Below are 24,135 nucleotides of genomic sequence, written 5' to 3'. Positions count from 1 at the left end.
CAAGAGTGTTTTTATGTTAGATGCTATCTAAAGAAAATCAATATTGCATTAAGTGGTATTAAAGCTTCCATGTTGCAGGAAAGCACTTCACTTGTCCACTTAATTAAGAGAAAATTCAATAAAACAGTAAATCTCTGGAGAGTTGGTTACCGCAGATTAAAAGATGAACATTCTGATTTTAAATGTTTTGCTTTCCCACTTGTTTTGAAGCAATAAATTAAGCAACATGCTATTAGCAACACTTATACCTTTATTTAAATAAAAATGGCTCAGAATTTAGGCTGAAGTGCCTATCTTTTTTATTGTTGTTGTTTAATTTAAATTTTGTAAAACTGATTTTTGAGAGAGAGGAGAGAGAGAGAGAGAGAGAGAGAGAGAGAGAGAGAGAGAGAGAGACTGAGAGAGAGAGACTGAGACTGAATTATTGTTCCATTCATTGATGCATTCATTGGTTGCTTCTTGTATGTGCCTTGACAGGAGGTCAAACCCATGACCTTGGCTTATCAGGACTATGCTCTAACCAGATGAGAAACCCGGCCAGGACTAAAGTGTCTATCTCTTTGTGACTCATTAGCTACATGTAGAAATGTGCTCATATAATATGAACAAGATGAAAATGGATGAGTATGAAAATTATATAGGCATATTGACTTGTGATATAAATGCTTTGAAGAGGGAAAATTGAAAAAAAAATTATTAAAATACATTTTTTAAATTATTGGTTGACTTTTCCTTTAAAATGAGCCACAACACAGTAGCTGAACCCAAGGACAATGCAGCCACAAGCTCAATTCTGATTTTGTGGGAAATGGAGATAAGTAAAAACCTCGGTGATTTTTTTCCCTCACCAGATTTTCTCTCATAAAGTTTTGTTGTTGTTGTTGTTGTTGTTAATTCTCCTTCGAGGACATTTTTCCATCGATTTGTAGGGCGAGTTGAAGAGAGAGGGAAAGACAGAGAGAAACCTTGATTTGAGAGAAACACATTGATTGGTTGCCTTGTACATTCGCCCCAACCAGGACCCAGGCCGGGGAGGAGCCTGCAACCAAGATAGTGACCGTAACTGGAGTAGAACCCGGGACCCTTTGGTCTGCAGGCCAACGCTCTACCCACTGAGCCAAACCAGTCGGGGCTTTCATAACCTTTTTTGCAACATCAGCATAGGATCTGGTTGGGTTATGTGTTCAGGTCTTTCCTTCTCAGAAAACAATTACCCTGAGAAGAACTTGTCATAGGAAGAACCCTTTGTACTTCTTAACCAAGTAAAATAGTTTTGGGACTCAAGAGGCTTGTAGTTTATATATTAACTTCTAATACTTAGTGTCTGTCATATTTTACATGACAATAGCAGCCCCTGCAGGCAATGCGGATGAACTGATGTTTTTGCTGAGGTCTTGGAGGCCTCCCTCCACACTGGCACATAAATCTCCTACATGTCAGAACCTGGAACCAAGTATCATTCTCATGCCACCATCTCTTTGACCTTCTATCATTACACTTCTCTGTCCCTGTAACCAGGAAAAGGTCCTGGCTTTTAAGGTCTCAGTCACTCATATGATTAGCTGGGTCCACCAGGATCATGTAGGACCTTCTTCCCAATTCAAGATCCATAACCTTAATGCCATCTGCAAAATCTCCTTTGCCAGGAGAGGTATCATATTCAAAGAGATTATTAGGGCATGGAAATTTGTGGGAGCACTGCTATTTTGCTTACTGCACCTGGGATGTGTTTGTGTTTTATATACATCATTTTAGTTATCTCCATTTTATCAGAAAAAAAATCAAGTCTTAGAAAAATTGGGTAAGCTGCTATGTTACCATGAAATGATAGTGTCATGCATATACAGCTGCCCCAAATCTATAAATACATGTATCTTTGCTTTAGCCCTAACTGTGTTCCTTTTTTCTGCTTTAGGCATTCTTTTTATACCCCGCTCGTTTATTTATCTTCTCTTAAAATGCATTAACTATTAACAGCCACGGATGTTTGTTTTAATTACTGTACTAGAGTTTCAAGTTCTCTGTGGTTCTTGTCTTACAGATGTCTCAGTGCAGCAAGGGAGGGGCGTGAATGTTTACTCACTAAGCTCAGATTGAGCCTTCTGTCTTTATCTTGCTTTCCAGGAGCCAGCAGCTATTGTGGGAGCATTATTTATTCATCAGCATTTCTTCTTCATTGCAGAACCTCGATGCTCTGCATGACCACCTTGCTACTATCTACCCAGGCATGCGTGCACCTTCCTTTAGGTGCACTGATGCAGATAAGGGCAAAGGACTCATTCTGCACTACTACTCAGAGAGAGAAGGACTTCAGGATATTGTCATCGGAATCATTAAAACGGTAGCTCAACAAATACATGGCACTGAAATCGACATGAAGGTAATGATCAGCAATGGACACACCTCTAAATAGAGATGGCAGAATATTAAAAGTGAATTTACCTTTAATTCTTGCAGCTAGTGGATCTCTCCAGAGGCATATATAAACCATAACGCTGGCATCACCAGAAGTCTATGCTTGGCCTTGGAATGCAAGGATATACAGGAATACAGGCTATTTTTTCCCCTTTGTCTCGGCAGATTTTTCTTTTTATACATTGCTTAATTTAGTTTGCATTCTCTGTGAGCACACAGAAGCTGAGAAGCAGCTCAGCCAGTCAAATTCTATGATAATGTAAAATTAGATATTATATTACTGTACATTGTTTCCTTGTGTTTTATTTTTTGTCTGTCCCTGAAATGTCATTGGAATATCTTATTTTGTGAACTAAAAGTTTTGCTTTAAAAAAAATTAGATTACTTGTTGAAAGAAACCAAGTTTCATACTTTAAAAAGGTATTGCTATTGATAATACAGATTGTTAGTTTTAGGTGAGATTTTCAAGATATGAATACAACCCTATGTAATAAAGAGCAAATATGCTAATTAGACTTGACAGTGGAATGACCTTCTGGATGACCTTCCGAACGACCAGTGGGTGGGGCCACAGGGCCACTAGGCAGCCGGCCTGCCAGGGCCGAGCCACTTGCATGAATTTCGTGCATCAGGCCTCTCGTTATGCAATAAAGAGAACCATTTTTTCTATATTTAATCCAGACAGTCTCTCTCAGTGAGCTGTTTTTGTGTGCTCAGCATATTCAGCCCAAAGAGTCATTTTTCAGTGGCCCCAAATTTGAGAAAAGTGGGGAGACGAATACCCTTTTTCAGCCTTATTTTTTAATGTATCCTAACCAACTTGGAATTGTAATTTTATATACTTGCCAATTGATGGGAAAAAATGACATTGCATGTATTTTTAAATGTGTGCTTCTATTATTTTATTTTTGTCTGCAAATATTATTTTTAACATGTTAAATAATACTACGTGTATAGTTTGTTGGTCATTCATTACAGGAGTGTGCCAGACTGAGAGGCTAAGCCCACCAGGATAAGTGATTGCTTTTCCTCCAATTCTATCAGACTCTGTACAGGCTGAGAGGGGACTGGTAACGGATTTGCAATTTTGCTGTGAATAATTATTCAGTCTTTGAATTTCATAAATAGATGTCCAGACAGTGTTTTCTATTTTAGTCATGTGTAACATTTGCACACATTAAATTTTTCAAATTAACCCTCTAAATGCAATTCTCAAAACTAGTTTCTCAGATACTTAGGCCTTTTTTAAGTAAATTGAAATGCAGACAATTAAGACCATTTTCCCCTTTGACATCCAGGTTATTCAGCAAAGAAATGAAGAATGTGATCATACTCAATTTTTAATTGAAGAAAAAGAGTCTAAAGAAGAGGATTTTTATGAAGACCTTGACAGATTTGAAGAAAATGGTACCCAGGACTCACGCATCAGCCCCTATACCTTCTGCAAAGCTTTTCCTTTCCACATAATATTTGACCGGGACCTAGTGGTCACTCAGTGTGGCAATGCCATCTACAGAGTGCTTCCCCAGGTAAAGGACATCCCATTTCTTTGGGGACTGAGACAAAAGGCCGTAAGGTGCTGTTGTTACACGTGAACATTCGTTTATGCACCTTTCTACTGTGCATTAGGTGATGTGCAGCACATCGTATATTACATAAATTGTTTAAATGTGAGCATAGTATATTTAAACGTAACACTACGTTTCCTATAACACATATTTTTTCTTTTATTTTTCTGTTAAAAGCAGGGCAAGTGCTGCCCTGGCTGGTTTTGCACAGTGGTTAGAGCGTCAGCTGGTGGACTGAAGGGTGAAAGGTCTTGGGTTCAATTTCTGGTCAAGGGCACATACCTTAGTTGTAATTTCATCCCTAATCCAGTCGGGCATGTGCAAGAGGCAACCAAGTGATGTAACTTTCACATGAATGCCTCTCTCTCTCTCTCTCTCTTTTTCTCTTTCATTTCCTCCCTCCGTTCTAATCTTTCTAAAAATCAGAGGAGGAAATACCCTTACATGAGGATTAAAAAAATAAAGCCAGGGCAAGTGGAAATGCTATACTTTTCAAAAATGAGATAAAGGATCAACTTTCACTTATTTATTCATTAAATAAATATTCATTGGATGTCTACTATCTGAAAATGGTTTTCAAAATCAACCTTTGACATTTTTAGGGAAAATAAGAGAATTTAAAAAACACTAAAACGACAGAGCTTATCATGGCAGTTGGCAGAAAAAGCGTCAAAGGACAATAATTGAGGCGATGATAAGAATCTGTGTTTGATTGACATTATTCTGACCCATTTGTAAAATCCTTTCTTTCTACCCTACCAACTTTTGGATTGTACATGACATGTATCCAGAAATATTTTTTTACTTGTAATTAAAAAGCCTTGATAGTCCAGTATTAGCCCAAATGGGATCAGGTGTAAACCTATAAATCCAAAAGCCTGGACTCTTATGCTGGCTCTGGCTCTCCCTCATTATGAACTGAGGTTTGTTACTTGGCCTGGCTCTGACCTTATCCCTTAGAAGCAATCAATAACTGTTTCCTATTACTATTATTAACCGTTTCTTAATAAACTTCATTTGACGATGGTCTTGATATTTAAATTTCATTTTAAGCCACTGGCATTTAATAGGTCATGCTACATTTTCAAAGAGAAATTTCCATTCTCCATTGAAAATACTTCTCTCATTTCTATGAGCTTATATTTGAATATTAGTCACCTGAATCCATATTAGGTTTTATGTTCATGAAACTATTTGATGTCTATTTCATCACTGAGTTGCATAGGTCAAGATATGAGTCCATAATTGGGGTAACTTTCCTACAAAATAATATATTACTGTGCTTATATGTAATTGAGCAGAGTAACCTGATAATATAAAATAAACAATGTTTTAAATAAGTGTTCCTTTTCTTTTTATCTACATTTTAGCTCCAGCCTGGCACTTGCAGCCTTTTGTCTGTCTTCTCTCTGGTCCGTCCTCATATTGACATTAGTTTCCATGGGATCCTTTCACACATCAATACGGTTTTTGTATTGAGAAGCAAGGTAAGCAAGATGTTGTTTTATTAAATGTAAGTAAGGTGTGTTACATACTAGAAGTGTTTTTTGGGGGTTGGGGAAGTAGCTACTATGACATTCTAGAACACATGTGTCAAACACAAGGCCCCCGGGCCAAATCCAGCCCGCCAGGCCTTGCAATGTGGCCCGAACCGCGCTGTCATCACTGCACTCCGCTGTCAGTTTATGACATTGTCAGTTTATGACTGTTCAGTAAACCATTCGGCCCGCGATTTAGGCTGGATTTTAGATTTTGTGCCCTTCTCTGATTGAGTTCGACACCCCTATTCTAGAAGATGGAGGAGGTATAGTGAGATTAGAAGCAAACTTCAAAAGGAGTCCTATTTCAAAGGCGACACTGTTGATTTTTCATTTTCCCAAGGAGCGATGAGACTCTGTCACCTGGTCAGAATTAACAAAAGTCTGTGTTGAGAATGCCTCAATGGGACAACCCCACTTCACATATTAAACCAACATCTTTTAGTCCCATTATAGCTACGAAGTCCTATTTTAGAAGTCAGAAGAACTGATAAAAACTTTTTAAAAAAAAATTACACACTTTCTTAAAGTGTCTGTTATTCTTGGTTCCATTTTTGTGATGGAAATAGGAGTGATAAAATATTCATTCAGTTGATACTTTGGGATTGATAGAGCAAAGGTGTCCTAAAGTACATACTTCATCCTTCTTACAGCCTTCCCAAAGGTCCTGTGTACACATACCTTCTCTATTTGTAACTATTCCCAGTTGCTCTGTGAATGCAGGAGTGAAAGGCTTTTTTTTTTTTTTTTTTTTTTTTTTTTTTTAAGACAGGGATTTATGTTGTAGCCATATTGGAAAATCAGAAATAATCATGGGAGCTTTAGATAAATATGATAACAATAGTACACCTACTGGCTTTCTGTGCTCACAGAGAATTAATTCAGTTTTTTGCAGTGTTTGTAAGGGAACCACTATGCTTATGCCCTGGCAGAACTCTGGTGAAATCCCTCCCTTGTTCTAATTGGTGCACTTATTCTCCCTTAGGGTTTGGTGGGAAATGAGGTTTTGTGTCCTTCCTTTTGCTGGATTGTTAGGTAGGGAGAAAGGCACTAGTTAACAGTTATGTCTTGCCTTTTCAAGGAAGGATTGTTGGATGTAGAGAAATTAGAATGTGAAGATGAACTGACTGGGACTGAGATCAGCTGCTTACGTCTCAAGGGTCAAATGATCTACTTACCTGAAGCAGACAGCATACTTTTTCTGTGTTCACCAAGGTAATGCTTTTTAGATTAATTATAATGCATATACTTGTAAGAACCCATCTTTAGCTAAACTTTATCTTTTTATTAACAACTTTCATTGGTCTAATTCTATATTTATTTGCTATCAGTATAGTTTTTTTCTTCTGCCTCTTTCCAAGTAGAGCTTTCGTAGTCTGGGAGCTTCTCAATAGGAACAGTTTCTATTCATGGTGATAAAGGTTTCTATGGAAACAGAAGCAGACAATTTGGAGTCTATTTCTTAAGTGCCATCTGCAGAAATTGGTTGCATAGTGACACACATGCAGATTGTTATGTGGTACCAGTCCCTGTGTGAAGAAAGACGTGGTCACCTTGAACTTTAAGAAAGAGATCAACTAAGAGCAGTTTTACTTCTAAAATAATTTCAAAAGAATTAGTTGAAATTTAGAAAAAAATGTTGATAGTTCCTCAAAATAATAAATATTTTTTAAAATAAGTGAGAAATAATTCGATTGTTTTTAACTCAGTCTGAACATTCATAACCATTCATTTTTAAATATATTTTTATTGATTTCAGAGGAGAAAGGAGCTGGGAAGAGAGAGAGAAACATCAATGATGAGAGAATCATTGTTCAGCTGCCCCTGCACACTCCCTTACTGAGATCAAGCCTGCAACCTGGGTATGTGCCCTTGACCAGAATTGAACCTGGGACCTTTCAGTCTGCAAACTGACATTGTGTCCCCTGAGCCAAACCAGCTAGGGCCATAATCACTCATTTTTATTTTAAGCTTATAATCTTTTTTTTTTCTCTGCTTATGGGCAGGCCTATCCCAGTTTATCAGATTATCTGGCCTCTTTCCAGAGAGGTCTATTTCTGCAAGTGAATGTCACTTACATATTCATTTTAACAAAATCTAAAGAGACTATGTGCTTCATTAGTAAACTTTTTTTTAAATCATTTTATATATCTATGCTGGCATGCTAATTTTTACTTTTAAATATGGACATTTCTGCTGAAAATGTATTCTAGGGGGACATTTTAGCAATCCTTAATTCTTCAGTAAAATCTCAATTATGTCATCTTAGAGAAATTATTATTGTGAATTTCTAAAAGTAATTACTTTCCATTTAAAGAATTCATACCAATAAAGTAACCCTAAAACATTTTAACCAAAGATTTACATTTTTTAAGAAAAAAATTTAAAAAGCTACTTCTCATTTACCAGATCTTCACTGAATCAATAAATATTCAGTGTTTCTAAAAATGACTTAAGTTGCAAAGATGCATAAAATTCAGCAATTTATATACGGATTCAAATAAATGAGAAAAATTAGTCAAAGAAAACAAGAGCAATATAAGAAATTAGAACCAGAAGTAAGAGTAGCATATAAAAATACATGTCAGAAAGCCATCTATAATAATAAAAGTGAAATATGTTAATTAGACCTGACATCCTTCAGGATGAAGTTGTGGTGGTGGGGGCCGAGCCCCTTGCATGAATGTCCTGCATCGGGCCTCTAATAAATACAAAAAATACTTGTAGAAGATGGGTCATAAATCGGGTTGTAAACTTTTAATCATCATGTCTGAAAGGGAAAAGCAACCAGTCATGGGAGTCGCAGAATCCATAGGAAGAAATGAACAAGTTTCTCAGAAGAAGCACACATATCCCTGTTAAAGAGAGTAAGGATCAATTGTTTTCATCTCTTGATAATGAGGGGAAATGTGATAATAAATCACAGCCTGTGTTAAATACTTTATCAGGTTGCATAGGGCAAATGTCTACATTATCTTTCAATTTAGGCTTATAGCATTAAAACTGTAATTTGGCAAAAGTGCATTTTAAATTCACTGCTCTGTGGTAGATTGTGGAATCTCTAGAAGAATGAATAACGATTCTTTGTATAATTCTCCAGGGGTTTTTTTCTCTCTTTTCAACCTGAGAAGCTTTAGAATGTTAGGAGATGGCAGGAGCATACTCCCTGACAGCAATCAACATTGGTATTGTCATGTGGGCGAGTGGGAATGACTGTGCCTCGTTTCTCTAACAGTGTGATGAACCTGGACGACTTGACGAGGAGAGGCCTGTATCTCAGTGACATCCCTCTGCACGACGCCACACGGGACCTCGTTCTTTTGGGAGAACAATTCAGAGAGGAATACAAGCTGACCCAGGAGCTGGAAATTCTGACGGACAGACTGCAGCTCACGTTAAGAGCGCTGGAAGATGAAAAGAAAAAGACAGACACGTAAGCCTGTAACCTTGCACGACCGCTAGGCCTAGTGTGATTCTAGTCATGATGCCCTCTGACTGCGGAGAAGAAAAGGCCCTCAGACTCCCTGGTTTCTGTTTCTTTCCCTGTGAATTCAATCATCAGAGATCATCCTTCTCCTGTTGTGTTTCCCACACTTGTCCCCTCGGCAGGGTCCCTGAGGCCATTGTCGCAGTCTCAGGATTGACTAGAGAAACAAAATATTTTCTTGTCTAGACCAAGGTTCACCTGTATTGCCAGTGCCTTCCACAGAAGAGTGAGGGATGAAGGCGATTGGAGAGAAATCTGCTTCTCTCAATAGGGCTTGACAACAACAGAAACCAGTTTCTCATTCCAGAGCGAGAAGCTGCTCCCGGGGTTGTGCTAGCCATGCCGTGTCTTCAGGGCTGGCTGTGACAACTTCCATACGGTGACTATCCGAGCAGCAGAGTCAGAACACAGGGCTGGAGATGAAAACTGACTCTTCTTTGTTTGGTCTCGTGTTTGCTTGGCTTATTTTGATTTGTTTTGAATTGCTTTGACCTTGGGGAATTGTATATATACTTAAAAAAAAATCAAACAAATGATTTATACTGTCTGTCTGTCTTTTTTTGACATCAAAACAGCTAACATTTGATGCTAGTTATAGATGTTTCCCTATAAGAATCCAGGCCTTTACAGAGCAAATGATATCAGTGTTCTATGAAATGGCCAATAGAAGCACTACACCTAGTCCCAGCGTTCCTTACCCCGGCTTTTTCCAATCCCACTGACCAGGTTGCTGTACTCTGTCCTTCCTCAATCTGTGGCCAACGAGCTGAGGCACAAGCGCCCTGTGCCTGCGAAAAGATATGACAACGTGACCATCCTCTTCAGCGGCATCGTGGGCTTCAACGCGTTCTGTAGCAAGCACGCCTCCGGGGAAGGGGCCATGAAGATTGTCAACCTCCTCAACGACCTCTACACCAGATTTGACACGCTGACTGATTCCCGGAAAAATCCATTTGTGTATAAGGCAAGTCCTGACCTGATGGGGATGCAGTGCCGTCAGACCCTGCCCTCTAGGGGCACTCCATTCGGTTCTCTGACTGTAGCCTCCGTAGATAGGAAGCCTCCATGTGTCCCATACTTACCATTATCTTCAATAATCACCTCTTGCTATAAAGCAAGCGTGGCAAACTCAAACACCAACACGGGCCAAATAAATGAGGCCACGGGTCTGACATGCTTGCTATAAAGCATTCTCTTTCTTGTAACCAAAATTCATGGAGCAGATGATTCCCTAGTTAAAATGTAATGTTCAGCAGCTTCTTGGCACTCACATGAACAAATTTGAGCACACGTGATATAAACATAGCATTTGTTTTCATGCTCTGTATGAGACATTATATATATAATTTTTTAATTGATTTTTTATAGAGAGGAAGAGAGAGGGATAGAGAGTTAGAAACATCGATGAGAGAGAATCATCGATCAGCTTCCTCTTGCACACCCCCTACTGGGGATGTGCCCGCAACCAAGGTACATGCCCTTGACCGGAATTGAACCTGGGACCTTTCAGTCAGCAGGCCAACGCTCTATCCACTGAGCCAAACTGGTTTCGGCTGTATGAGACATTCTTGCTGAAATGTATAGTAGTAAATGCTTTGTATGGTAAAGAAATCCTGTAGCGTGAGAACGTGTGCTGCAATTTTAGACAGCATCAACCTGAAAATAAACATCCATGGGGCATTTCTGCCTTGGTTTCAATGAGAAGCAATGATAACATTGGAAAAACGAAGCCAGTGGAATATTGCTTCATAAAGGAAAGAATGTTAACTAAACCATCCACGGGCATCTGGAGTAATATAAGTGCCACGAGAACTATTTATTTTATAGTCGTTCTCTGAGCTTCAGTGTAGCAGTTGGTGAGCAAATCATACAAATAAATGGGTAAGGACAGTGATAAATCATTGAACTCCAGGCAGTGGCTCTTGTGCCATTAAACTCTCACTGCTTGGGTGTGTTTGGGGGAGGGGAAATAAGGCAATGCGTTGTTTTACTGAATCATAAGGGTATCTGAGATGTGACACCAGGACTCACAAGAGGAAAAATAATGCTGTGGCTACCTCAACTGCCGTGTGTGTGCATTTCACATAATGACAAAGTTTCAGGTTGTTGTTGTTAAAGTTTTTACAGAACTAAGAGGAAGGAGAGTTTAAAGTGATGGATAGCCTTGGACAAGTAATTTTTTTTGTATAGGAATAGCAAATGAAACAGTCATATTTATGCTAACCAATAAACATCTAACTGTCTGTGCTCTGTTAGGTGGAGACTGTTGGTGATAAGTATATGACAGTGAGTGGTTTACCAGAGCCGTGTATCCACCATGCACGATCCATTTGCCACCTGGCCTTGGACATGATGGAGATTGCTGGCCAGGTTCAAGTAGATGGTGAATCTGTTCAGGTTAGTAAACAAAATGGATATCTTGTGGCAGTAGACAACCTCTGTAGACAACCGATTCATATTCTTGATCAGTCACAAATTATGTACAAGGTCGGCTATCTTCACAGCAAAGACTGAAATATTTTAAAGAATCCATTGTAGCCGAGACCGGTTTGGCTCAGTGGATAGAGTGTCGGCTTGCGGACTGAAAGGTCCCAGGTTCGATTCCGGTCAAGGGCATGTGCCTTGGTTTTGGGCGCATCCCCGGTGGGGGGTATGCAAGAGGCAGCTGATAGATGTTTCTAACTCTCTATCCCTCTCTCTTCCTCTCTGTAGAAAAATCAATAAAATATATTTTTAATAAAAAATAAAAATAAAAAAATAAAGAATCCATTGTATTACATTTTTTCATAGAGATGGCACATCTCTCCACTTATCTGAAATTACTTAGTCTACCCCGTGTACTGACAGTTATGAGAATGAGATAAAACCTCCTTTCCCTTCTATTTTTTTTCTTCATTTTTCTTAAAATCTTTTTCTTTTGTCTCACAAGTTGCCAGAGTCACATTTTTGAAATCTTAAGTCTTTAGAAAGGGAATGTTTCTCTTGGAAGACAGATTTTGGGAGGGTTTTTATATTTATACATTTGGAGTTTTGGTAGAGAATTCTTCTGATTTTTGTGCAGTGACTCTACATTATTCTGTAATACAAAATAAATAACTATTAGTGAGTCAGTAACTAAAGTTACTGAAGCAAAGCTTTGATTTCCGCAGATAACAATAGGGATACACACTGGAGAGGTAGTCACCGGGGTCATAGGCCAGAGGATGCCTCGCTACTGTCTTTTTGGGAATACTGTCAACCTCACCAGCAGAACAGAAACCACCGGAGAAAAAGGAAAAATAAACGTGTCTGAATATACGTACAGGTAAGAGAACGCGTCTGGGTATTTACTGATTTGAAAGGAAAACGTCTGTTTGCATGTGGTTTCACTTTCTGAGTGAATTTTGTACTGTTTAGCAGTTGTCACCTTCACTCTTAGGACTGTTTAATATGTATTTGAGAAGATTTCATCATTATTCTCACTTTAAATGTTTTCATATCACCTCAGGAATTCCAGATATGATCAACACTCCTAAAATCTTGAACTACCGTTAAGCACAGTTTTAGTGTGTGGTCCTTGCTGTCTCTGTAACTTTGGTACATGCCACTTCTTCTCTCCATGCAACTATACTCCCCCTAATTCTCCCCCTTCTCTCTGCCCGCTGTCTTTCAGATGTCTTATGACACCAGAAAATTCAGACCCACAGTTCCTCTTGGAGCACAGAGGCCCAGTGTCCATGAAAGGCAAGAAAGAACCAATGCAAGTTTGGTTTCTATCCAGAAAAAACACAGGGACAGAGGTATGACTCATCAGAGGCTAATTATTTTTTTTTTCAAGACAGTGTATAAAAACGGAGAGGTAAATCTTAATCACTGAAAACATGTTTCATTTGAAAGGAATTCTTGTTTCCAGAATTGAACTTTTAAGTAAAGCGGCCAAAATACTGCACTATCAGTGAGCCAGTTAGAAAAATAAACACAGCATGTCCCCCCAAAAATGTATACACACTTTAACAGCTGATAGCTCGATTTTGAAAATGAAATGTATGCGAATAAGCACCATCTTTATAATTGTTCAAAATCTGTGTATACGTTTTTGGAGGCACCCTATACTTCTTAAGGGATACTTTGCGGTTGCTGACTTTTGAAATTAAAACCAAAATCACTGGATGGAGAAGACCTCTTTTTTTGTTCTTCCTCTGTCTACTGGCTCAAACACAACTGAGATGAGGGGAATCCCCGGGCCTTCTTTCCTCAACTCAGGGAGGAAGGGAGAGGGAGAGAGAGAGAGAAACATCAATGATGAGAGAGAATAATTGATCAGCTGCCTCCCGAATGCCCCCTACTGGGGTTAGAGACCACAGCCTGGGCATGTACCCTGAAAGGGAATCAAACAGTGACCTCCTGGTTCATAGGTTGATGCTCACCACTGAGCAACACCAACTGGACAACCATGAGGTTTTAGATCCTTCTAGGGGCCAAGGATCTCCCTGTGGAATGTTTTGGGGGAATCTTTGGCAATTCTGGTCCCTTGGGTGTTTTACCTACAGAGAAGAGTGATTTATACTTTTCCAGAATGTAAATGGAAGCTTTAGGTTCATGTTAGCGCTGTGGTTGTCCTCCAGCCAGAACCCACGTGCTGGAGTAGACCTCAGAACCCTGGCCCCAGAGCTGAAATCCCATGACTGCCAGTGAGCTTGCGCACATGCAGGTCAAGCCCAGCCTTTCCCACTCAGTGTGTGGCATCAGAAACTAGTTGTGCACTCTGCTCCCCTATTGATGTGTTGGTTCTGTAGAAGGGATGAGACCACTTGATTACATTTCTTTTCCTGTATGTATACATCCCCTGAAAATGCTTTTAGAGTATAACAAGTCCTGAAAGGAATGGAATGCCAAGTTTTAAAATATTTATCTTTACCCTCTTTCAGCTGTTTTTTACTTTAAATAATTTACTTCTGGGGTTGGCATGCTTACTGATGTTTTCTGATAAGTTTAACTGTACCTCAAGTGTTGGTCCTTGTAGTTGGGTGGCCCTCTTTTACCCAGAGTTTTGGTGGGAATGCTTAGGAAAAAAGGTAGACAGATATGCAGGTCCCACTCTTAAAGAAACAATTTTTTGAAGGGTTCCATCAGCTTTATCTTCACTAAAATGAATCCCTTGTATCTTCCATTTCCCAAGGAAACAAGCCAGGATGACAACTGAACCTTGGACTGTGGGAGGAAGACTGGGATTCGGTTCCGGTTATCCCCTAACCTGTGGCAAGCCTAGGAGCAGTTGTTACCCTATGGATACAAATTCTTGTTTTGTCCTTTTCAGTGATCCCAAGCCTTTCTCTTAGGTATATCTTTCACTACTCATTACTCAACTTGAGCTCTGCTTTGGATTCTTATCGAGGTTTAATATGTTATCTAAAGTTCGGCTTTAGATGTGGATGATATGTGCTTCACGTGTCTAAAATCTACTACAAGTATTACTCAACATGGTAATTTGCAAGTAGTAAGCACCCAATACATATTGGTTGAATTTAGTTAAATGAAACTGAGCAGTATTTGGCCTTGTGTATACAGACCATGGTTGACCAAATCTGTTTCATGCTTCATATATATAAGTACATGTATATTTTAATGACTATAACGTATAACAAACTTTATATCATGACGGTGTATAGCATTATAAGAATCATTTTTTTAAAGGAGTGGATTGTAAGTTTTAGGGAGAAAAAAACGATTTATTTTCAGATTCCCAAAGTAAAGATTAGTATATCATGCTAAGAAAATAGGGACTATTTTGAAGTGTGTCAATTTCCTTTCAGAAATCTAGAACACACATGTCTGTTGTTAAAATATTTGGTTGCTCATTCAAATCAGGTGGCAGTTACAATCCCTGTAAAATGCTATTGTTTGCATTGTATGTCTTTCATTAAACCTCATTAAGTACGCACAGTGGCCACAGAAAGCTGCACTCTTCCCCAGCGAGCTATGACATGAGCTCGGGATACAGGTTCAGGACTCTAACCACTTCCAAGAATAAAGCTGGGGCACTCAGTCAATCAGAGCCACTCCTGGCCTTTTATTCTCAAAAACTAACTTCTTTTTCTTAGTTTAGAAGGATGTGATTATTTCGAGGGCATCATGTTCAGATAACTTAGTTTAATTGCAACATAGAATGCATTCCTATTGGAATAATTGGCCTGTTCTTCAATGTCTCCATAACTTATTAATATCTATCTTTACAAATTGTAGTGTGACTACTTTTGTGTAAAAACGTCTTTAAATTGAGTATTTCATATCAACACATCGATATATGTATAGATGTTCCATGTTAATGTGTAAAAGAATCTGCAATAAATTATTTTTTCCACTTGTCTCTCGACAGTTTTTATATCAACAAACATGATATGGATGTTGTCATTTTATTAATGCTATTTTTGTACATACATTTTATGATTTTACTATTGTAAATATAAAATCAATTTAGACTCATTGCTCTTATAAAGTTTAACGCTCCTATTAGATAGGCATATTCTAAAATGCGATTTTTCTTTAGAACTGACAGAAATGACAGAAATAAGACTAGATCTGGCAAGGGGGATGGAGGAGGGAAAGAATATACAGATTAATATGCAATGACAGCAGCTCTTGAAGTGCTCACAGTCTTTTAGGAATGAAAGACACATATACAGATAATAAAAAATATGTGATATTCATAGCGATAAAACATACTCAAGATAAGGAAAAGACTACATAGAGAAGGAGAGAGGAGAGGGAGGACAGGGTGGGGTAAGAATAGGAGAAGATAGGGAGGCCAGTTGGATTTTATGGTGCTCTAGTTTAAAGATGAATTAGTGCCATAAAGTAAGGACCTACATCTCTTCGTAGCTGTGGATGAATAAGGGGCCACATACTAAACTTGACAAGCTCAGGGAAGGCATAGCAGGCCTTATAAATTCAGAGACTGAAATTAACCACATAGGAGGGTCTGAACATAAAAATTCCTACCTAAATGTAGGGCATGGAGGGTAGTCACGTCTTAGGCCTGCAGCTTCTTTTACAAAGGTCTCTCTTTATCTAAGTGAACCTGTATACTGTGTTTTTGCATCTAAGATAACATACCTTTGAAATGTCAAAGTAGTCTTTTTCTAATCCTTGGGGCACACCCACCTCACCAGAGCAAGATGCCACAGAACCCCTCATTGCTATCTTGTTCCCAGAATACCACCCCCATGTGCTGTAAATGTTCATGGTTAAGTATCCTATACCCACCATGTAAAAGAAGTATTTGTCTCCCCATTTTACTTTTTATCCAACCCCAGTGACTGACTACGTTGCTTTGCTTTCTCCTGCCTCCTTAATCTACCACCAATGGATTTCATGTATCCCTCCTAAATCTCCTCCTTTGATTCTAATCCTATATAATAAAGAGGGAATATACAAATTGACTATCTCCGTCACAAAGATGGCTGCACCCACAGCTGAGGCCAAGTTCCCATAAGGAGCCTTAACCAGCAATCAGCAGGGACCTGAGGCTACACCCTCCCCCGCCCCCATGGAGCTTGACAGGGGACCTCAGGCCATGCCCCCGACTCGGTGGGGCTGCCTCTACAACAGTGCTAAAGGGGAAGTGGGCCTAAGCTGGCAGTCAGACAGCCCCCGAGGGCTCCCAGACTGTGAGAGGATGCAGGCTGTGCTGAGGGAACCCCTCCCCCTAACCCCCCCTTGAGTGCACAAATTTTGTGCATCTGGGCCTATAATATATTCATAAAATCCTGAAAAGATCAAGTTATAGAGCTTCCAGATTGGTGTCCAGTGAGGATGCAGAGAGAGTGGTGCCTGCAGAGGTGGGGGCACAGAGGCTCTGCACCCTTTCCTCACACTTTGCCCCATGCATCTCTCCCATCTTGCTGTTCCTGAGTTAATAGGCTTTTAAGTGAGCAAACTATTTCTCTGAGCTTGTGTGCCATTGTAGCAGGTTAATCAAGCCAAAATCAGGTGTTATAGGAATCTTAGATGTATAGCAGGTGGGCCAGGAGCACAGGAGATGACCTGCACTTGCAACTGGCCCCTGAAGTGGGGGCAGTCCTCTAGGGCTAAACTCTTCAACTGTGGAATCTGACACTATCTCCTAGAACACTGATTTTCAACCAGTGGAATTTTAGGGAATTTTAAAACATCCAATATGCATGGCAGTGTGGCTCAGTGTTTGAACATCGACCAGGAGGTAATCGTTCAATTTCCTGTCAGGGCACATGCCTGAGTTGCAGGCTCGATCCCCAGTGTGGGACATGTGGGAGGCAGCCAATCAAGATCCTCTCTTATCATGGATGTTTCTCTCTCTCGCTTTCCCTTCTTCTCTGAAATCAATATAAATGTAATTAAAAAACAAACAAACCTGCAACACCTGACTATTTAATCAGGGACACTAACCTCTTTTCCCTTAGATTGTCAAATAAAAAATAAAAAAATAACACCAGCCAACACAACAATAGCATTCCAGTGTGAATGAATAAAAATTATACCCCTTTTTTCAGATTGGCAATATATATATTTTGGTGTGCTGCAGAATTTTAGGAATTAGTTTATGTGTTCCATGAGATGAAAAAGGTTGAAACTCACTATCCTAGAAGATAGTGTCAAAATTGAGTTGAATTGTAGGACACCCAGCTCGTGTCATGGGAAGTGTTTGGAGGTGTGTGTTTGTATGTTTGTGTGTGTGTGTGGGGGGGGGGGGGAGGAAGCCCAAATTATAAATGGGTGCAGAAAAATCATTACTTATCTGCTTATGCCTAAGTACTGCAGCCCTCACTAAGGACTCATAGAACCTCTGGGGGGCAGCAGAGAGTGCTGTTTAGAATGCAAGCAGGAAAGAACAGGGAAAGACACATGATGTCTCCTAGAAGTGCATTTCACCATCTCTGCTCCCAACTGACAGGCACTTCCTGTGTGCAACCTTGAATCCATCTCTTCCATCAGCTCCCAGGTTCAAAGGAATGTCATAAAAATAACTATCTCTAATCTCTTTTGTCCATTTGTGTAACATGAAATTCATTCACACATACCTAGTTCAGAATTTCACCCAAATATTTCCTCTGAAATCTTAGTAAGCCATATACACTTGTTAAAACAGGCACTTTGTAATAGAAATGATTTGGAAAGAATAATTGTAGGCAAACTAAGTTTCATGTAGTTCATGTTAAAAGCTATACAACACAAATATGAGAGTACTGTATACTTACAAGGAGAAAAATTGGAGAACCCCTCATTTTGCATTGTTTTAATTTCTGAACCTTGAGGCTTTTATACAACTAGATTTGGGGTTGTTTATGTAAGCCACACTGGCATTACAACTACATTAGCCTAATGGCCTTTTTGTTTAATGAATTTAACACCAGCCACTTTTCTAGTGCTCAGTGGTCACATGAAGCAGATGGCTATCATGAGGCAGTTCAGGTCTAGATATATGGACAACTGATTAGATTTTACATTAAAAAAATGAGTCATCTTAGATATTTTATTGTTTTGGTTCCTCACCAACACATTGAATCACATCGTGCTATTTCTAAAAACAAAACAAGAAAGGTATCTAAATAGTTTAGAATGAAAGTGGTCATTTGATAAAGAAATAGAAGGTATATGCTTATACTTTTTTTCATTTTGTTTGCTTATTTTATTTATTTATTTATTTTTATTAAGGTATTATATGTGTACATACCTTACCAACCATTACCCCCCCCCCTCGCAATACATGCCCTCCTTCTCCAGAGTTTTGTGTCCATTGGTTATGCTTATATGCATGCATACAAGTCCTTCAGTTGATCTCTTATCTCACCCACATCTCCCTACCCTCCCCACTGTAATTTGACAGTCTGTTTGTTTCTTTACTGTCACTGTATCTATCTTTTTGTTCATCAGATTATAATGTTCCTTATTATCCATAAATGAATGAGATCATGTGGTGTTTTTCTTTCATTGACTGGCTTATTTCACTCAGCATAATGTTCTTCAATTCCATCCAGGCTGCTGCAAATGATAAGAATTCCTTCTTTTTTATGACAGCATAGTATTCCATTGTGTAAAGGTATCATAGTTTTTTTTTATCCAATCATCTGCTGACGGGCACCTAGGCTGTTTCCAAATCCTAGCTATTGTAGATTGTGCTGCTATGAACATAGGGGCGCATATATCCTTTTTGATTGGTGTTTCTAGTTTCTTAGGATATATTCCTAGGAGTGGGATTACTGGGTCAAATGGGAGTTCCATTTTCAGTTTTTTGAAGAAACTCCATACTGTTCTCCACAGTGGTTTCACCAGTCTGCATTCCCACCAGCAGTGCACAAGGGTTCCTTTTTCTCCGCATCCTCGCCAACACTTGTCGTTTGCTGATTTGTTGATGATAGCCATTCTGGCAGGTATGAGATGATACAGCATTGTCATTTTGATTTGCATCTCTCAGATAATTAGTGACTGAGCATGTTTTCATGTGCCTCTTGGCCTTCTGTCTTCTTTTGAAAAGATTCTATTTAGGTCCATTGCCCTTTTTTTTTTTCATTGCCCATTTTTTAATTGGATCATTTATCTTCCTTTTATTAAGTTGTATAAGCTGTCTGTAGATGTTGGAGATTAAACCTTTATCAGTGATAACATTTTTATTTGAATTTTTAATGTACTAGAGGCCCAGTGCACAAAATTCATGCATGGGTAGGTTCCCTAGCTATTGCTGGCCACTGTTCAGGGCCTCCCTTCCCCAGCTACATGGACCTGCCTTCATTCCACACTGCCTCTGGTGGTCAGCACATGTCATAGCTAGCGATGGAACTCCCAGTTGGTCAAACTCCTGAGGGGACACTTTGCATATTAAGCTTTTATATATATAGACAGTTTTGAATAAAGCATTTCTTCTAAACTTAAATATCTTGTACATATACAGATGGTTATTAAGAAGAGTAATAAAGGAAAATTAATTCTCAGGAATTTTTAGGAAAATATTTAAGGAAAGGAAATTAGCCCTTTTTAAATGTTATTAACATTAGCAACTTAATGTCTTGAGATTAGAAAGGGCCTTGCATTTTCACTTGACAATTCTTTTGCAAATTCTGCATAAGCAGCAATTATAAAGCTTTAAGCAGCCCTTATTATCTTTAGACAATGCTAAAAATCTTTATAAAGATTTAACTCATCATTCAGTAACCTCCCACATTCCATTTCTCCTTTTCATTTTTTTTTTTTTAAGTTTGTTCTTTTTCTGGCAACCCAACCTGTTTGCATTTGACAGGAATATTAGAAAAGCAATAACTAAAAAAAGAATTATGCAAAAGATGACTACTAGAGATTTTGCATGCCTGTGTACACATGAACAATTATAACTTGATTTGTGCGTAACAGAATGTCCTAGAACTTAGTGGGAGGAAATGTTCCTACCGTACAACATGCCTTTCTCTGTGAGTTTACCAAAAGTTCCTTCCAATTTATGAACTTTTAAGATTTGAAATTCTTTAATACAGCTCTTTGCAGTTCTTAACATGTAAAGGCCTTTTTTTAAAAAAAAAAATAATAACCTTAGCAACACTACCATTACAATTACAAAACTCCTTTTTAAAGTATACATCTCTTTAAATGTACTATATAGTAACTGCTGGTCGAACTTAGTGAGCATGGAAAACTCAAGATAAAAGGTGACCAGAACTCCTGCTGCCCTTCAAACTCTCAACAAAATCTCTATCACCAGATGGCAATTGGGGAACAATACTAACATTACCCAGTGTCCCCATGGACCCAACATTTTTTTAAACATATGATTAATCCTTATAGCAACCCATTTAGTAAATAAATACTCATTATCACCTCTATTTTACATAAAATGTCAACTGCAGCACATAAGTTTGGGTAACTTGCCAATCAAAGAGCTGATAACTATCTATGCACACAGCTAATGTCAGAGCCTATGCTTCCAACCAGTATGATCTGATCTCTCAAATTACATGCAAGCCAGCGGTTTTCAACCTTTTTTATCGTATAGTACAGGTAAGCTAATGACAAAATTCTATGGCAGCTATGTGACAAAAATATAGGTGTGATTTTAATTCATTCACATTGGACAGCTACTGCTGTGTTGGCTGTTGTCATTTTTTGTATTGACAATCTAAGTGCAAAAGATGTCAGTGACCCTGATGAAATAGTCAGGTATTGCATGCTTTAAAAATTCTGTGGCACACGGATTGGCAACCGCTGATGTAGCAAAGCAGTTGGCAAGGGTGATTTGATATTAGGTGATCGAGCTTCAGGTAACAAAGTTCTAGTTAGACAAATGGCCAAGGAGCATAAAGAAGATATAACATGGGGTTTTGGCTCTAGGTCTCATGAGGCCTGAGGTCCAAAACAGGTCTAGCAAGAAGAATATGATAAAACTTCATGTGGGTCACAGAGTGGCAATCATAAGGAGAGAACAAGAGGACGCATACAGTATTATAGTAGGAGAAATGTCTTAATAGTATTGGACCCATCTAACTATAAGAGGCTTATATGCTACCATGAAAACCAGATTGGCCATAGAGTTTCCAGATTGTGGGATTGATTGATTCCAACAGAGAGCTCTGATGGGCTGCAGAAGTAGAGAAAGTATGTCATTGTCTATGTAATCCTTCCATTAAGGCATCAGCTGAAAGAGATGTGGAGGAAACATAATTATTTTACTAGCTGTTTTTATTCATTTAAACCACCTAGATGGTTTCCTCTACTTTCACCACTAGCACATGTGTGTGCATATACATGAGTGTATGTATTTTAGAGAATTTGTAAGATGTTATTAACTAGATTTAAATGGTAATTGTGTGGACCTTAAAAAAAAAAAAAAAAAAAAAAAACCTCAATCACATTTAGATATAGAGATCTGGATTTTAAAGTTTTGAAAATTTAAGGAGACTCAGTAAACTGTAATTTCTTTTTATTTTTATTTTTCCTTAGCATAGTTAAAACCAGCCTCCTCTTTGTTTACTTGCCTCTGAACTCCATAATAATATCTTCACTTATTTTGCTTTTTCATATGATTATAACGGGATATTTGGAAAATAGATGCCAAAATGTCGTGATCTCTGGGCTTTAAAGAAGAGAATGCCAGGCGAATCTCTCACGCAGGGTTGCCCAGGTGCTGGCTTTCAGTGTTAGAACTCATCTGTGACACCGTCTGAAAGGGCTCATTGAAGCAAACGCAGAATCCTAGCAACACCATTTGTGGAGATGCTGACTCAAAAGCTTCCTCAACTTTTGTTGTTATATTTTCTCTTGCTGTTTTTAAGGTATTTTAAATTAGGTAAAGTTTGTATTATATCCTAGAATTTGTATTATAGCCTATATTAAACATAGAAAACAAGGGACAAAAAGGCAAATATTTCAAAGTTTTTAAAAAACCAATAATTTGCTAACAGATTGGCACTGTAATTAGTACATTGCATATAAAAATATTTGCTTGTATCCAATCTTTTCTTTTTGTCCAAAGGAAAACAAAACCCTGATGACCTTCGTTCTAAAATTAAATTGTAAATTTTAGTTATCTGTCATCTTCCTCAAAATTTTATATTGTGATGACCTGAGTTTGTATTTACCAGGGATTGTATATCTTTATACACATTTTAATGAATGAATTTAAATGGACTTTTAAATTATAGTCTACATGATTACAATTATGTTGATCATTAAGAAATAATTTTAAAATTTCCCCTTTTTAAGTTAAAGCACTAGTAAACTAGATAAAAATAAAAATAAAAATATCAACATTTTAACATCACTAACATTAATATTATTTTCATACCAAAAAATTACCACTTTCCCTAGCATAAGTTATTTATGCTGTCAATAGACTGAAAACAAGCCCTAGTTGGTTTGGCTAAGTGGATACAACATCTGCCCTTGGACTGAAGGGTCCCAGGTTCGATTCTAATCAAGAGCATGTACCTCAGTTGCAGGCTCCACTCAGGAGCATTGTTCCATCTACCACAATAAGGTAATGTCAATAAAAAATAATATGAAGGGATTAGATACTTGGGGAGAGAAGAAAAGAATCTGCAGAGTCTAAGTAATAGAGCTAAAGTAAAGTCAAACTAACTAACAAACTAATTAAACTATTCCATATTTTTAACTCAGAGATTCCCTTTATAAAAGTACTATAAAATATAGTTTGAGCCGAAACCGGTTTGGCTCAGTGGATAGAGCATCGGTCTACAGACTGAAAGGTCCCAGGTTCGATTCTGGTCAAGGGCATGTACATTGGTTGTGGGCACATCCCCTGTGCAGGAGGCAGTTGGTTGATGTTTCTCTTTCATCAGTATTTCTAGCTCTCTATACCTCTCTCTTCCTCTCTGTAAAAAGTCAATTATATATATATATATATATATATATATATATATATATATATATATATATATGGTTTTAGAACTAAATTGCCCTCCACTTAGTACAAGCTCAGTATGATAGAAAATTTTCTCTTTCTCAAAATATGCTGAGGGAAAAACACTATATGGGTATAATAATTTTTCCATTTACATTTTTTTATTCAATATTACACACTTTTGTATGGTCCCTTTTGTGCTAAATATCATTGTAATCCTTTTCCCAAGTCTTTAATTTTTTAATGCAGTTGATATATATATTCTCTTCATGAAATTCATCTTGTGGATGTACCATGGTTTTCTTAACCAGATCAGCATAGCCAGGCTTTAGCTCTTGAAAGCTGGGCAAATTGAATAATGAGATGCAGCCCATTTTTCTGGTGTGCAGGTTACCTACCGAATGCAGCCTTGACTACGATGAACTGGGATCTGTTTATTCAGTACATATTGACATCCCAAGATGTGCCAGGCTCAGGTGTAAGAGCATGAGTTCAATCAATGAAAAATGGGCAGACTTTGTTTTCCCCTGGGAGTCCACATTTTGTAGGAGAGAGAGACCATAAAATTAATAGAAAAGTAAATTACATGACAGGGGGTGATGCAGTCTATGGGAAAGATAAAGAACAGGATAAGGGGATTCAGGAGTGAAGGAATGGGGGAGTGGGGCTGCTTGCAATTTGAAATTAAAGTTGAAGTTGGAATCAAAGTGAGGCAAGTGAACAAATAGCACTGGAGTGATGTGAGAAAATTGTGCAAATATTTGAAGGAAG

The 24,135-nt window shown here is 38.3% G+C and overlaps 1 protein-coding gene across 1 annotated transcript in view; it reads left to right on the top strand.

Annotated features, from left to right (window-relative positions):
* Positions 1-15,354, top strand: part of GUCY1B1 (guanylate cyclase 1 soluble subunit beta 1) — a 38,873-nt gene extending 23,519 nt beyond the window's left edge. Inside the window, exons 5-14 of the mRNA XM_084884327.1 lie at positions 2,183-2,380; positions 3,714-3,944; positions 5,354-5,470; positions 6,603-6,736; positions 8,757-8,954; positions 9,735-9,972; positions 11,265-11,405; positions 12,158-12,312; positions 12,661-12,787; positions 14,167-15,354. Of these exons, the coding sequence (XP_084740453.1) occupies positions 2,183-2,380; positions 3,714-3,944; positions 5,354-5,470; positions 6,603-6,736; positions 8,757-8,954; positions 9,735-9,972; positions 11,265-11,405; positions 12,158-12,312; positions 12,661-12,787; positions 14,167-14,190 (1,563 nt within the window). The 3' untranslated portion in view covers positions 14,191-15,354. The remainder of the gene's footprint in view (positions 1-2,182; positions 2,381-3,713; positions 3,945-5,353; positions 5,471-6,602; positions 6,737-8,756; positions 8,955-9,734; positions 9,973-11,264; positions 11,406-12,157; positions 12,313-12,660; positions 12,788-14,166) is intronic.
* The last annotated feature ends 8,781 nt before the right edge of the window (positions 15,355-24,135 follow it).

Source organism: Pipistrellus hanaki (genome assembly GCF_964339955.1).
Source record: "Pipistrellus hanaki genome assembly, chromosome: 5".
Classification (NCBI taxonomy): domain Eukaryota; kingdom Metazoa; phylum Chordata; class Mammalia; order Chiroptera; family Vespertilionidae; genus Pipistrellus; species Pipistrellus hanaki.
This window is presented reverse-complemented; position numbering and strand designations above follow the sequence as displayed.